Source organism: Bidens hawaiensis, unplaced genomic scaffold (genome assembly GCF_021521415.1).
Source record: "Bidens hawaiensis isolate Kalapana, Puna unplaced genomic scaffold, B.hawaiensis_p1.1 tig00043635_1, whole genome shotgun sequence".
Taxonomy (NCBI): domain Eukaryota; kingdom Viridiplantae; phylum Streptophyta; class Magnoliopsida; order Asterales; family Asteraceae; genus Bidens; species Bidens hawaiensis.
This window is the reverse complement of record NW_027497744.1, coordinates 3781-18954: the sequence shown is the minus strand read 5'-3', so window position 1 is coordinate 18954 and position 15174 is coordinate 3781. Positions and strand designations below refer to the sequence as shown.

At 33.8% G+C, this 15174-nt stretch overlaps 2 protein-coding genes across 2 annotated transcripts; one reads left to right on the top strand and one right to left on the bottom strand.

Annotated features, from left to right (window-relative positions):
* The first annotated feature begins 2221 nt into the window (after positions 1–2221).
* Positions 2222–4893, top strand: LOC143594440 (TIP41-like protein). The gene is made up of 7 exons (XM_077073759.1): positions 2222–2420; positions 3569–3754; positions 3833–3908; positions 4000–4173; positions 4274–4315; positions 4403–4531; positions 4614–4893. Exons 1-7 carry the CDS (start codon positions 2281–2283, stop codon positions 4713–4715), a joined length of 849 nt encoding a protein of 282 aa, XP_076929874.1. The 5' UTR covers positions 2222–2280; the 3' UTR covers positions 4716–4893.
* Positions 4894–8452: 3559 nt separating this feature from the next.
* LOC143594439 (uncharacterized) lies at positions 8453–10328 on the bottom strand. Its single transcript, XM_077073758.1, has 4 exons — positions 10113–10328; positions 9935–10035; positions 9819–9851; positions 8453–8561 (listed from the first exon to the last, which is right to left on the bottom strand). The coding sequence occupies exons 1-3, from the start codon at positions 10256–10258 to the stop codon at positions 9829–9831; spliced, it is 270 nt and encodes an 89-aa protein (XP_076929873.1). The 5' UTR covers positions 10259–10328; the 3' UTR covers positions 8453–8561; positions 9819–9828.
* Positions 10329–15174: the final 4846 nt, after the last annotated feature.

Below are 15174 nucleotides of genomic sequence, written 5' to 3'. Positions count from 1 at the left end.
ATTAAGTTAATAAGTTATATATTCCTAACTTTTCAAAACCACTATATTTTGCCTTCACCATAAGTTAAAATCCATAAGACCTTATGGTTTGCCAAACACCTTATACACCTTATTAACTTTTCAAAAAGTTTATCTATACTATATATAATATAGGAGTTAGGGACCTTTTAAATTTTAAGAGGTACCACTCTTATTACATATTATACAAGTAATATCTATCTATACTATATATAGAGAAATGATCAAATAAGAAGTTTGGTTTTCCTAAAAAGGCTATGAAGGAGGGTATTTTAGTCTACTACCTTAATATTGAAACCCACTTAATTTAATTTCAAAAACCCACTTAATTAAAACCCACTTAAATTTTCACTCATCTCCTACAACTACCAACGCCCACCGCCACCCACCGCCACCACCTTGCCGGAAAAGTCTTCGGAAATTTCGCCGGAAAATAAAACACTATGATATGAAAAACACAATGAAAAAAACACAATGGAAAAAACACTATGAAAATAAAAACACAATTAAATAACACAATGTAAAAAATACAATGCAAAAAACACTATGAGAAAATAAAACGCACTTGTATAACACAATTTTGTAAAACACAATTATGATAAAACACACCTTGTAAAAACCCACGATTTTTTTTTTATTTTTATAAAGCAATATGGTACTCATATAAAAGATAAAAAAACACTCGCTTTTATGGTGAAATTGTTTTGAAAAACAAATGTCGTATAAAAAAGTTATGAACGTTTTATAATGATGGGGGAATTTGACATGTGCCTTGCATGTGGAGAGAGAAAGTCAACAAATGTGTTATCCCTATTATACCCTTACCCTTGTTTTACACTTGATGATCTCTCTAATATAATCTCAACCATTCAATTCTCAAATGAATGAACAAGATTATTTTCTATCATTCATAGGAAAACTAATCTTCTTATTATAACTCAACCCACTATATATAATATAGGAGTTAGGGGCCTCTTAAATTTTAAGAGGTACCACTCTTATTACATATTATACAAGTAATAATGCATAAAATTTTAAAAATGTAGGGACAAATTAGTCATTGCTCATTCAAAAATAAATTACGATAATGGTCATTTAACTTCAATCAAGTTTTGTTAATTTATTAAATAGTTACACATTTCCCCCTAATTCTAAACCAACTACCCCCACGACTCTTTAACGACCGTTACTTTTTAACTCTTAAATAGTTTTTTCTTAAAAATTACACCATAAAAACGAGCATTTTATTCTTTTTAATTTGAGCATGGTATTGCTATAGTTTATTAATTTTTTAAAAACTAACGTGTTACGCGATTACTATTTATTACCGGCAACTGGTCGGATAGGTTCGGCTAATGGTGTTGAAACGGGTTAGATTGGAACATGTTAATACAAAAAGGGTTAATTTAGTTCATGTTTGGATGGGTTTGGATCGAAAGGGTTCATGCCAAAACGGAATTCGGGTCGGAACTCGTCCGTCAAAACGGATTGGGTTAAACAATAGTTTATTTGAAATTAATATACAATGCATCTTTGCTTCTTGCTTGTCGCCACCAGTTACGCGCGTTTAAGCATCAGTTATGTGGATGACATACCGAGTTGCTCACGTATAAGCGTTATGTGACGCGCTTACTGGCACCGGCTACACGCCCAATGCCACATTAAATGCATACTACCTTTGGGTTACGTATGTACCGTTGCGAGATTACAAACATACTAACACCAATTACGTTTGTGCGTACACCGCTACATCACGCGGGCAATAGGCTAGTAAGAGCATTCTCAACCCATTCTTTAAAGTTGTCAAAACCATATAATTTATGATAAATTTTAAGAAAACCATCAAAATCACATCTTCAATCCATTTCCTATTATATGGATGAGTTATATGGCAACCAAAGTAAATCTCTAAATATAGGGACTCATTTTTAATCCATACCATATAATATATCATAAATCTTTCAATCATCATTTACTATATAATAAGACAAAAGAGAAAAAAATAATAAAGAATTAATTTATGAATATGAACAGGGAATATAATGTGAAAGAATTTTGAAAAATAATAGATAAATTTATGAAATAATATTTTTTAACTAAATTAAAAGAAAAATGTATGGAATAGGATTTTAATGATAACTTATAATTTGATGAAAATAAGAATCCCAAACACCCCTTGTTCTTTCATTTTACCATCTAAACCCACAAAACCAGACGGGTGAGTAGTGAGTACGCCATCGAGACCTAGATTCAATTGCAACGATGCAGTGGGAAGCTGACGAGAAAGAAGTCAAAGCCGCCGGAGCCGAGCTTCTGCCGGACGCACGACGTGGCCTCCGCATCCACGGCTGGGAGATCGAGTCTTCAAACCGCTCTTGTCTCACCTCTCTCAACCTCCAATCGTACGTTCAATTCATTTCACTCCAGTTATACTTCATTAACCCTATATTATTATTATTATTATTATATTTATTATTATATTTACATCGATTTAGTGTTCAACTTGTTATAAACTTATAGAGTTTGGATCAAATACAAATTAAATTAGCGTGCTAACCGTAAGAATCAAGTGGTGTAATTACATATACAACACAGTGTAATTATAGTGTAGTGTAATTACACTACGATCTAATTACATAATTACACTACTTGTATATATATAATTACACTACTTGATTCTCACAGTTAGCACGCTAATTTAATTTGTACATTAACTTTCCCCTAAACTTATAATATTTAATTTTCTAGGTGTTGTTTAAAAGAACTTTGTTAAACGTATTTGTTAATTAATTGGGAGAGTTGTAGGAATTGGAGTGTGATTGTGTACTGATCGAACAAACGGTCGTAAAGATAGGCTTGTAAACAAACCAAACAAACAGGGCATGTTCGTGGTCCTTCGTTTAACTTTAATCGAACAAAAGGTTGAACATGGACAATTATACGAACGGGGTTTTCTTGTATGTGTTCGTTTAATAAGAAAATGAATGTTTTCGTGGTTGTTTATGTTCGTTTGTTAAAAGTATAAATGAGTGGTTCACAATCGTAAACAAACACAGAACATAGATGAAAAAACATCAATAGAAAGTAAGTGTGAACATCAGTCTGTTTGGCTTTGAAATTCATATAAATTAGACTAACCTGTAATATATGATATTTCAGTTTTATAAAACTAGACTAATTTATTTGGTTTGATATTTCAGTTTTATAAAACTAGACTAATTTATTTTGGTGATATTTCAGTTTTACAAAACTGGACTAATTTATTCGGGTGATATGTTATTTTTATAAAACTAGATTAACTTGTAATGGGAATAAAAAAATAAATTAATATATAAATGAACGAACATAAATAAGCATAAACGAATGATCGTTCACGAACGGGACTTATGTTCATGTTTGTTCGTTTATTAAATAAACGAACAAAAAAGGTCATTGAACATTTCGTTCAGCTACATATTTGCATAAACAACATGTTTTTGAATCAAGTAATCGAAAATTCTGGCCTAATTCTTGATAAGTTTTTAATATTTTTTCTTAATATGATTTGCAGATGGGAGGAAAAGCTTGAGACATCTCACTTGCCTGAAATGATATTTGGTGACAGTTCTTTGGTTCTCAAGCATATGAGCAGTGGAACCAAGATTCACTTTAATGCTTTTGATGCTTTAGTTGGTTGGAAAAAGGAGTCTTTACCACCAGTTGAAGTTCCTGCAGCCGCCCAGTGGAAGTTTAGAAGGTTACACATTAAACAATTGGATAATTTAATCTATTACATAAGTTTCTATCACACTTTAAACCTTTCATTGTTTTGCAGCAAACCCTTTGAGCAAATTATATTAGACTATGATTACACATTCACCACACCTTATTCTGGCAGTGAAACCGTTGAGGTGAATTCATAGTTATAATCTTTATCTCTATCTCTTACATATATCATTTATTCACTTAATCATTCTTTTATGATGTTATATTGATGATTAGACTAGCAATGGTGTAAACTTTGAAGGAAACAATCGTCTCAAATGGGATGATTGTGATGAACAAATCAATGTGGCGGCATTGACAGCAAAAGAGCCTATTCTGTTCTATGACGAGGTAGTTTTGTATGAAGATGAGTTGGCTGATAACGGGGTCTCACTTTTGACCGTGAAAGTGGTAAGATTATTAACTGATCAACATCAACAGTTTTTAGTTAGTTAATCTCATTAAACCTTCATCATCTTAACTGATTATAATTTGTTTATGTGGCTTGTAGAGAGTGATGCCTAGTTATTGGTTTCTTCTCTTACGTTTCTGGGTGAGTTTTCTTTTAGATAATAAACTTTGTGACTCGTTTAATATGTGCATATAGCACCTTCTATAACCAACCATTTTGTTTTTGCAGCTTAGAGTTGATGGTGTTCTTATGAGATTAAGGGATACACGAGTAGTGTGCAATTTCAGTGAGAATACAAAGCCGGTTATCCTTAGAGACGTGTCATGGAGAGAAGCTACATTCAAAGCATTGGCTTCTGTAAGCATTAAATTCTGTTTGATTGAAAATTTTATATTATTTAGTGTGGATGCATTGTTAAGTTGGTAAGTAAATTGTGCAGAAAGGATATCCTTCTGATTCAGCTTCATATAATGATCCGAATGTCATCAGTCAAAGGCTTCCTGTCATCATGCATAAGACTCAAAAGCTTATAATCCCTTGACTCAGTAATGTCAACTTTTGGAAGATTCTGTAACTAATATGATGATTTTAAAAGTGATGTTATGTGATTTATAGAGAGTGAAAGAGGCATGCCTCTACTCTGATTGTTGTTCTGTAGCTACTGTTTGAAAATATTTATAATTCTGATTAGCAATATTTGATGTATTTTCAGTTACTTTTTTGTTTGTCTGATCTGTGCATTGCCTGCCTTTATGAACTCAACATGATGAGAAGACAGAGTTATAAAAATCCAAAATATGAAATTGGTTTGGTCAAGGCAAGAGTAGGACTTGTATTTCCATCTAATTAATGTCATGAATATGATACGCAGCATGCTTAAATGAATTGAGTCAACATTACATCATAGGGTATCCCGTATGTATCAAAGCAGATGCATACAGCTACAAGTATGGACAATGTGTCTATGCACTTGTGCTATCAAACATAAACTCTAGCAGCCAATAACTAAATTACTGATTTTGGCTGCCTTAGTGTTAAAACTGCATAAAGGAGGTCTAGAAGCTTGCTTAACCACTTTCGTGAAGTTCTTACACATTTTTGTTCCGTGTCTGGTTATCTGTTTTTATCATAAAACGCTGGTTCATTTAATATTCTTTGCACTTTGAATGGTTGCAAGCATTGCTTGCATACACGATACACTCACTTGTTTTGACTTTGAACCGTTCCCAAACCTACACATGCTCTTGTGACATGACTTCCCGTCTGTATCCTCTCTTGTTTTTGTTTGATTCAGGCTTCTAGGATCGAAAATTCATAACAAAGTGAAGTGTGACAACTGCCAAATAGTTTATACTACATGTCCCTGAAGCTGACTTGTGGCTTAGTAGTGGTTATAAATGAAAATATATCCTGTAACTGAGCTGTGTTAACTATAGGCATAACCTGCAGTAACATTTACTTACAGAAAAGCAATGATTCTTCTTATTCTTGTGTTGTTTATTTTGGTCTTGCATCGGAGTTTATTACAGACTGTTCCGTCTCATTATGTTTAGTGTCGAGGATATCATACATTGGTGTTGACCTACACAGTATCTGATACTCGACAGTCAAGGGGACAACATTTTTGCCTAGTGACCAATAAGAATCAGTGGCGGACCCAGAAAATTTTACTTACAGGGTCGTAATTTTTTTAAGTTGGTACTCAGTTACCAATCAGCATATAATTTTCTTCGGTTCGGGTCGGTCGGGTCAAATCTGTATTAAACTTTTTATCCGATTCGGTTGTTCTAGTCGGGTCATACAAAAAATATAATCAAACAAAAGATCATACAAAAAATGTATGTGAAACGTCATTAAAAATGCATAACTAAAATACAATATATTTATATAAAGTTGTATAATATGGGTTTCATTTTGTAATATAAACTAAAAAATAAAACTATTATTTCACTTCTCATCATCAATTTGATAACCTAACGTAACAAAGAAATCAGTAAAAAATATGAAGTCTTGTAGAATAAAAGGTGTCAGTCAAAAAGAAAAAATATTGAAGGTTTTTTTATTCTATATTTATCATTAATAAATATTTTAGTTTAATTAAAAGAATCAAGTTTTTGAAAAAAGATTGCAAGTGCACACTTTAATGCTTTGAAACAAGACTTTTAATAGTTGTCTTTTATTACAAAAGTACCCCTAGTCTACAATGACATAAAAAATAAAACTTGCAAAACTCAGTCATCTTCTCCCAAACCAACTCTTTGGTCGGCAAAATTTACAGGTGGCAGGGCCGGCCCTACAGTATTAGCATATAAAGCTAGGGCTTGAGGCCTCCAAAAAACTAAGTATTAGCATATAAAGCTAGGCCTTGAGGCTTCCAAAAAACTAGGGCCTCCGTTTAAAAAAAATTACGTATTTATATATATACAAAATCGGATATTTATTATCAATAGTTGACAAATTAAACAAACTGGTATTCTGGCCTAGTGGTTAGTGCATTCTCCTTCTATTCATCATCATCATCATCATCATCGTACTCAGTATATCCCACCAATAGCAAAGCTATAGTAGGGTCTGAGGAGGGTAAGATGTAAGTGGTTAGTGCAAGTGGTTAGTGCATTCTCCTTCTATTCCACCTTCCTATTAAACAAAAGTCCACGCAGGTTCGATTTACTCTCCAAGTAAAGGTTTTTTTAATTAACTACATGGTCACTTTTTATCTATTTGTCTCTAATTCTTTTTTCAGTTGTGTTCAATTACTTCTTTTGTACTTGCATGCTCAAATTTTAAAATAAATAATCTAAACTTTATAATTCAAATACGAATCATGTTGGTCGGTAAATTAAAAATAGGATGAAGAGTGTGTGTATATATATCCTTTGATTTGTATTATACATTAATCAAATGAGTTTTCAGAATCATAACTGAAAGTATTGTATTTTTATATACAAAACACAACAATTGCTCGGTGAATTTTAAAAACAGATTTATAAATTCTATAATATCATCTCTCAAACTTTTGGTAAGGGCCCTAAACTTTCATTTCGCTTTAGGCCTCTAAAATGGTTGGGCCGGCCCTGACAGGTGGGTTGTCTTTTCACTCCATTTTTTCTAAGACCAACCTTTTTTTCTTCTATTTTCATTATTTCACAGGGGTTGAGGTTGAAATTTTACAGGGGTCGGTTAGAATTTTTATCGTATATATAACACTAAACTTTTTTTATTCACATGGGTCGGCCGACCCCGTAGCCAATGCATAGGTCTGCCCCTGATAAGAATCATGTACTGACTCCTGCCATACAAGTTATGATCGTTGCAGCATATAGCATCCTTACAATGATGACATGGCTCCTCACCCATCTTTGTTTATTGTACTGCACATATATCTGCAGCAATGAAAATTGTTATCCAGAGTTCTTGTAGCAATCCCTCAAATTATCTTATTGCCTTTGGAATCCTTTCTGCGGGTTCGTTGCAAGGGTGAGAAACAATTGTTTTATACCCTAAGATGTTTGCAAGTGGCTTAAGAAACCATTATCGGGTGTTTGGGTTTTTATATTTTTATGGACCTATGATAGAAATGCTAAAGTGGGATTATACTAGGTACGTTTGTTTGGTCGGTCTCTCAACATCGTTGTCTTTTCCACTTCCATGACATGTTCTTTTATATCTAGATGGAATTTATATCTAATCCACCTAGATTTCAGGAAAATAACTCATGTCAGCAGGCCACATTTTTTTATTTCCCCTATTTATTTCACTTTTGATATGCAAGAAAGCCACACGTATGCTTGTCAATCTCTTTTAGCGATTAAAGCAGGAAGAATAAAAGAAAATGACCGATAAACCAACGTGAATGAGATTGCAAGTTGTAAGTAGTAACCAACAAAACAAAAAGATTAGTTAAAGCATTTACATTAGTCCTTTGGGTCACACAACGTCGTCATTATAACACAACAAAACAAAACGAGATCAATACAAAACATGGATGTATAAGGTGGTGTTATGGAACCAAAATCCACCCTGAACTTCAGTTGGTCTTTTAAGTAACATATATAAAAACCAAATTTTACTCCTTTTAGTTGGCATTTTTCCAAAATTCCGGATGGAATAATGATAATAAAATTAAATGATACAAATTTATTAGACACTAAATCTTGTTATTACAAACAATAAAGATTGGTTGTAAGCTCATTTTCCTTGTAAAATATCACAGGAACTAGAAATATATGAATATATAGTTAAAAGCAAGAAAAATCATGCAAAAAAAACCTAAATACAGCCATTATTAACTGTTTCACTCCCTAAACACAACATAATAAAAAACTCATTGAAGCTGGCTCAAAACAGTCTTTGCAAGCCTTGAAGCATCAAATTAGTCATCAAGTACCTGCATCACACAACTTTCAGAGCCAACTCTAAATTCAGCAAGCATACGCCGATTTTGCTATAGATAATGAGTGTAACAACGATTTGTAAAGCTTTTAAACCAAACAATAAAACTCAATTCACAAGCTTAGTCTCACGTTTGACACTTATAAAACTATAAAAGGCGTGGATATACCAAACTAATGCCCGTAAATCCTTATATAAAAATCCATCACTAAGTTGCAGCTTTAAGGTGCTGTATAAATAAAATCTTGCACCTTTGTAATTTGTTTTTTTATTTCTCTTAGCATGCATATAAATGTGAATCCTATAGATGACCTAATCTTGCTTAGTCAATAATCAACATCTTAAAACACATGAGAAAACATAATTAAAGTTCTCCCAATCAATAATTGTAGATACATGTAAATCTATTATAATCAACATTTCAAGACTGTAAAACAAAACTAACAACCAACAATCACTCGAAAACCCCTTTGAAACCATAGTTATTAAAAGCCCTCGCTTCTTGCGCCTATGCCCATTTTTCAGGCGAGCGCTTCAGCATTGTCTATGCCAAGAGGCCCAAGAACATGAGAAGATAAAAGCCTAAAAAAAGAAACACAAGGAGTGCTGAGAGGTCAAAGGAATTACATTGATACATTTTGTTATTCAAGTTTTGGAATTGCATTTGAATCTTGACTGCTTCAGAACTTTTGGTACTAATTAGATGATATTAATTAAATTTTATATAAATAGCTTTTGTTTATTTTATTTGAAGAATAGTATTATTGTTCATATAAGTAATATATTTTAAATTTTTTATTCATATGCACTATTTTTTTCTTCCGACCCTCACTTTTTTAGCGCCTTGCGCCTAGGCGAGGCCTATGCGCCTAGAGTGCGCCTAGCGGACTTGATAACTATGATCAAAACTAGGGCTGTCAGTTCGTGTCTTAATGTGTTTAACAGGTTAGAGACGATGCGATTAACACAAGTATCAAACTGAAAATGACTCGCTTAACAATTGACTTTGGTGGTTTGAGCATGACAATTATACGTTTTATCTACCAAGAAAGAGAAATCATGTACTCTAGTGTCTTGATTTTAATTATTTTTAAAAAGGTACCAAATTGCATAGTGCACTTTTTTGCTATTGCTAAACAGGTCTTGTCGTGTCTAAACAGGTGCCCTTTATGGCGGCCCTATTCGAAACAAGACTCGAGACCTCCAATATATCAGTTCAGATCACTAAACACGAAACAAAAGTTAAACTTACATTCTTGATGTCACCCATCTTCACCATTCCACCCTGTAATATATAAACAAATAATAATCAATTAACATACTGCAGGCTACCAAAAAAAAGATCAATTTTTTAACAGCAGAAGGTACCATGGGACAGCTCACGGATGCTAACAGACAGGTGTGACGTCAGGCGAGCTTCTGCTGACATCGGCATGAGAGATTGAGCACAACCCAGTTCGCCAATAGTCCTATAACACACACACACAAACAAAACAATGAAGTGAAATTCAAGATTAAACAAAGAGTTTAAAACAATTTAATTAACCTAGGATTGAAGAAACGGCGGGAATGGAGTCTGGGAGCAGACATCGGCGGTGGGCGTAGGCGGGGAAGGGTGGTGGCAGGGCGGAAAGACGGTGGTCTTGCGGCGGCGGAAATGAACGTCCGGGTGAGCGAACCACGCCATGCCATTGTTTTTAGGGTTCTTCCGATGTTGTAAACAAGAAGTGGGGTTTTAGGTTCTTTTCCCCTTGTACTTTCAGTTGTGCAAAATGGGTTCGGTTCGGTTTGGTTCGATTTATGAGGGTTTAACCGTAAGTATAACTGAGGTTCAGTTACGAAAGACTACTTGTTCGGTGTGTTTCAAGCTCAATTTGTGAAGTTTTGAAACTGGAATATGTTAGTTTCGGGCATGGGCTGGAGGTATAAAAGATGTATATAATGTTAGTTTCGGGCATGAGCTGAAGGTATAAAAGATGTAAATAAATGTATAAAATTTGGAAAAGCGTAAACATTAGTTTTGGTTAACGAAGACACAGACTGTAACCACAACCAGATGGTTGGTTCAAATCACTTAACCATAACGATCGATTTTGTTCGGTTATAGTTAATTTCATATAAACTTTTCGGTTAAAGGTTTGGGTTTTTATTATGGTTTAATTTTTGTTCACCCCTACTTTAAAATTTCTTTATTTATAAACTTCCCATTCTCTTTTAGTTGTGAAGTTTAGATATAATTAAATGATTAGAGTAACTAGTAGGTTTTTATACAATGCAAGTGTTTATATGTTCTTAACTCTTTTTTTTTTTTGAACGGCTAATTTGGATCACTAACGGGCCACTAACCCACCCGCTTATCTCCACTCACTGAGTTACGGAGACCACCATTAGGAGGAAACCCAATATAGGTGAGAAAACCCTTTGGCCCAATCTGAAATCCCATATTTTTTTTATCACTAGTGGAACTTGAACCTAAGACTTCTCCCTTTTAAATTGTAGTTTTTGGGTCTTGTGATCACACCTCTACCACTTAGGGTGTGTTTGGGATTGCTTATTTTAAGCAACTTATGAGTTATTAACTTTTTAATAAGTTAAAAAGGTGTTTTGTGTGTTATTGTTTGTAGGGAGATAAGTTAATAAGTTACAATATGAGAAAAGTTATAAGGAGGGAAAAAAAGAAATCCCAAACATCCCTTTAATTTCATATTGGTAACAATTATGTGGTGTTTATAATTAAGTTCAACTCATCGTCTAGGCAAACATGTCACCATTCACATGAGTAGTTAATACATACATTATGAACCAACTAAATAACTCTATAAGCATCGATTGATCTAGTGATTCTCTATTTTGATCTCTTCTTTACCCGAGTGAGCATGTACAACTTTTAATCTCTTTAAAAATCTTGTCTTTCGTCTTAAACCTATTGAACACCGTATCATTCCTATTCCTCCACAATGAACATCATGTGGTGTATATGATTCTTAGCCAAACTTTCCTTATGATCTTCAAAACATGTTCCGCTTAAATGAATACGCCTATATGCCAGATAGTGATCGTCCCCCGACACTGCCAAACTGCACCATAATCACACCAAATTCCAAACCTTATTTCATATTGGACACAAATGGAACACATGAGCAACCGGTTCCTCCTCCAAAGAACATAAACTGTAGATGGCCGTTGCACCACACATTCTTTACTATCAGGATACGACTTTACAACAATCTCCAATAACTATTATGAACATTTGATGATGTTACACAAAAGTAACGCTAGTACACAATGTATTTTCATGTAATCCCTAACTTTAAGTCTTTATAAATGGAAGTTTAATATGAAATTACCCATTGTTTCTAAACCCGACCTAAGCGGTTGATCGGCCAATTAAACCTAGAAATAAGATTCAAGTGCAATTTAGCGTGATTAAATTGTTGGCCAACAAACCAGCCGTTTTAGGTAAAACCGTGGTTAAATTAAGTCGTGTTTTCATAACAACATTGATTATAGGAAACCCAGAATCAAGTACTATCAAAATTTTCAATCTGAGGGTGCGGAAGAACCATATTTATTCCTAGGCTGCTAGTCCAACACACCACCATTGAATGTGGCTAGGATTTTCATACTTGCCTCAATTTGAATCCAGGTAATGCTATTTTATTTAGAGGATACCAATGTCAACAATTGATAAAAGTCATATGCTGCAAATAAAGTCGAGTATGTCAACATAACGACATTAATGTGAAAATAAAACGATTAAATTGACAACTAATTAAATCAAACAATTTCCTAAAATAGAAAAACTTTCATTCAAACTAACATATTTTTGTCCGTTATCTTGGCATCTGTATCATCAATTTCCAACATATATATGTTGCTTTCATTTAAAAATACGTAGGCAGAACATATGAGAAGTGAATCCCATTGTCCATTATGTAGGCATACATATATATGTTAATCTAAAGTAGAGTATGTCAGTAGATCGGAATATATTGGTTTTTACATGTGTAGATCGGAATATGTCAAATGAAAACATATGAATAAAACTAGTAGTAAAACTATTTGTTACACATTTCAAATTTTATATAATGCAACGATCACTAAACTTGACCAATGTGCACAGGTTGACTTTTGACTTGAATATTTTTGGTTGATTCTTGACCACTATCATCTTTCAAAGTGTCCACAAATCATCATTTCACATCTATATTGAGTGATTCATGATATTAGGCAATGTGTAATGGGGCAAAGAAAGGGGCGAAAATGGGCGACTTTTGGGTGGAACACCGCCCCCCTTGGGTGAAATTGGGGCGGAATAGGCGGGGGCGTGGGTTATTTGTCGCCGGAAGAAGATTGATTTTATTATTATATTACTAGTGTTATATATATATATATATATATATATATATATATATATATATTATTTGTAGCCCCTACACCATTACACCCCAAAAACAAATTCTTACCTCTTGCTGACTGGGCGTCACACGGTGTAAAAACGCCCCAATTGTAGCCCCTCCACTACGCATAGCCTTAGAAACGATATTGTCAGGTTATGAATTACATAGTAAATGAATATCAATACATTAATAAAAATAAAAGTTTTTTCATAATACCTCTAAAAACATACACGTAACCTGAATCCTTATAAAAGAAACTCATATTTACCTAAAACTTATATAGGTATATTTGATATTGTAATTTTTGTTATGTAAATATGATTGTTCAAGTTTCAAAATTCATATAAAAATAATATAATATAAAATTATCCTGGTCAAAGTCAGGTATAGGATAATATTTCTTTGTTCCTAATAAGGTATATATTCTTAAGTTTATCACAAAACAACTCCCACCAAACGCTTCTACTAACCGTTTTTTTTTGACTTGCAAAACCAGGAACATAGACTAATATGGTTAATATATTCAAACCTTGTGCTTATACTTTCATAAATTCATAGCCTTCATACGTTATATAAAAGAGAGCCATGCTTAACTACAACACATATATCAAGGGCACACGCCATTTAGACATTTAGTAATTATGAAAACCATTAGTTTTCGTATGGTTTACAAATGCGGTTTTTGTCGTCCTCTTCTTTGTGCTTGTTTCCATGTTAACTAGAGTCGATGGTTGTCGACTCATGAGAGAGCCATCACCAACCTCCGTCAATCTTAGAGCTGTCTCGGCTATACTCAGGCCCAAGTCGTCGTGGTCCTGGTCACTAACGAGAGGGGATTCGTCTATCACCTTTCATATGCAGTGTTTATGTTTTTTGTTTGATTCACAAGACTCGGAGATTGCCTTCTTAATGCTTGATTCATCTTTAATTCGTGTTCATAGTTTCACAAAACTTTAGGCTTTCTTAGAAAAAGTAGATGTAAATGATAACTTCATAATAGCAAAGCTACGGTAGTAATCGGATAACATATAAAGGAGTAAGCCTGTACGTAGAACTTATTATGTACAAGTAAAGCTAGATTGTATCACAAGCATTAGTATGGGATCAAAATATATCTACTTATATACGTGTTTTATCCGTTGGTGTTTGCGATGGGATATGTTTATTTTTCGTACTTACCTCAAAACATTTTGAGAAAATAGTATAGATACATATTGTGACACTCATGCTCTATAGACTTGATAAGATCATTTAGTGCGAAATTTGGTCTCAACTCTTTCAAAATATCAATCACATGAGCACGATTCAAAATGCCAAACTTGTATACTTTTGCATGGCATCGCATACATTCCAAAAATGCAATGGTTATATGTACCAACATGATTTTGAAGGTTTGTCGAATTTATATTAACACCCAACATTTACAAAAGGATCTTTGTACTTTGTCCTTAGACCGATCTAAAAGAAACCGCCAACTGGATGCGCCTTACTAGAAGTACATGTCTAACAACAACATTAGCAAAGCTAAGACTTACACATTAATAACCCAAGTCCCAAAAAATAGGGATTCTAGCGATTTATGTGTCGAGTGGTTTCATTGTTGTCGGCCCATGTTTTTTTTTGGAAGCCCGATTTGCTTCTTTTGTTAGTTGGTTGAAGGCTCAGTCAGTGGTGGGTAAAATTGAAGCTCCTTGTCAATAATATTATACATGCTACTTGTTTATAGTTATCGGAGTTATATAGCCAAAGTTTCAATTTTTCATAACCAAAATACATTTCCTAAACATTGCATCTGTGAAAAGCGAAAAAAAAACAATACAAAATGCATTCCGCAATTGCAAAAAACAAACATCCAAAACTGAAGAAACACTAAGTGACCCCGGCAGATTACGGATAATCTTAGGGTCAAGTAGATGTTTCCCACGAGGGTTAGGTCCGGCAAAGATGGTTATTCTTCTGATGACCTGCAAAACAGACACCGTGAGCTCGTCACTGAGAAGGGGGGGGGGGTACCTCCCTGTGACCACCCTCCGGCGTGAGAATCAGACTAGATTGCTCTGAATATAAATGTATATTAAGAGAAATAGCTAGAGCAGATAAGATATGTGATGGTATAAGATAGTATATGAGAGTATATCATAGATGATGATACCGTTCCAAGGTTTTGGAGTATTTATAGCCGAAGGTAGGTTTCCAAGCAGGTACAGC

Coding starts and splice junctions, on each gene's coding strand:
- LOC143594440 (XM_077073759.1), top strand. CDS start 2,281: ATGCAGTGGGAAGCTGACGAGAAAGAAGTCAAAGCCGCCGGAGCCGAG. Junction 2,421..3,568: donor ACCTCTCTCAACCTCCAATC/GTACGTTCAATT, acceptor TATGATTTGCAG/ATGGGAGGAAAAGCTTGAGA. Junction 3,909..3,999: donor CTGGCAGTGAAACCGTTGAG/GTGAATTCATAG, acceptor ATTGATGATTAG/ACTAGCAATGGTGTAAACTT.
- LOC143594439 (XM_077073758.1), bottom strand. CDS start 10,258: ATGGCATGGCGTGGTTCGCTCACCCGGACGTTCATTTCCGCCGCCGCA. Junction 10,036..10,112: donor CGCCGTTTCTTCAATCCTAG/GTTAATTAAATT, acceptor TGTGTGTTATAG/GACTATTGGCGAACTGGGTT. Junction 9,852..9,934: donor CATCCGTGAGCTGTCCCATG/GTACCTTCTGCT, acceptor TATATATTACAG/GGTGGAATGGTGAAGATGGG.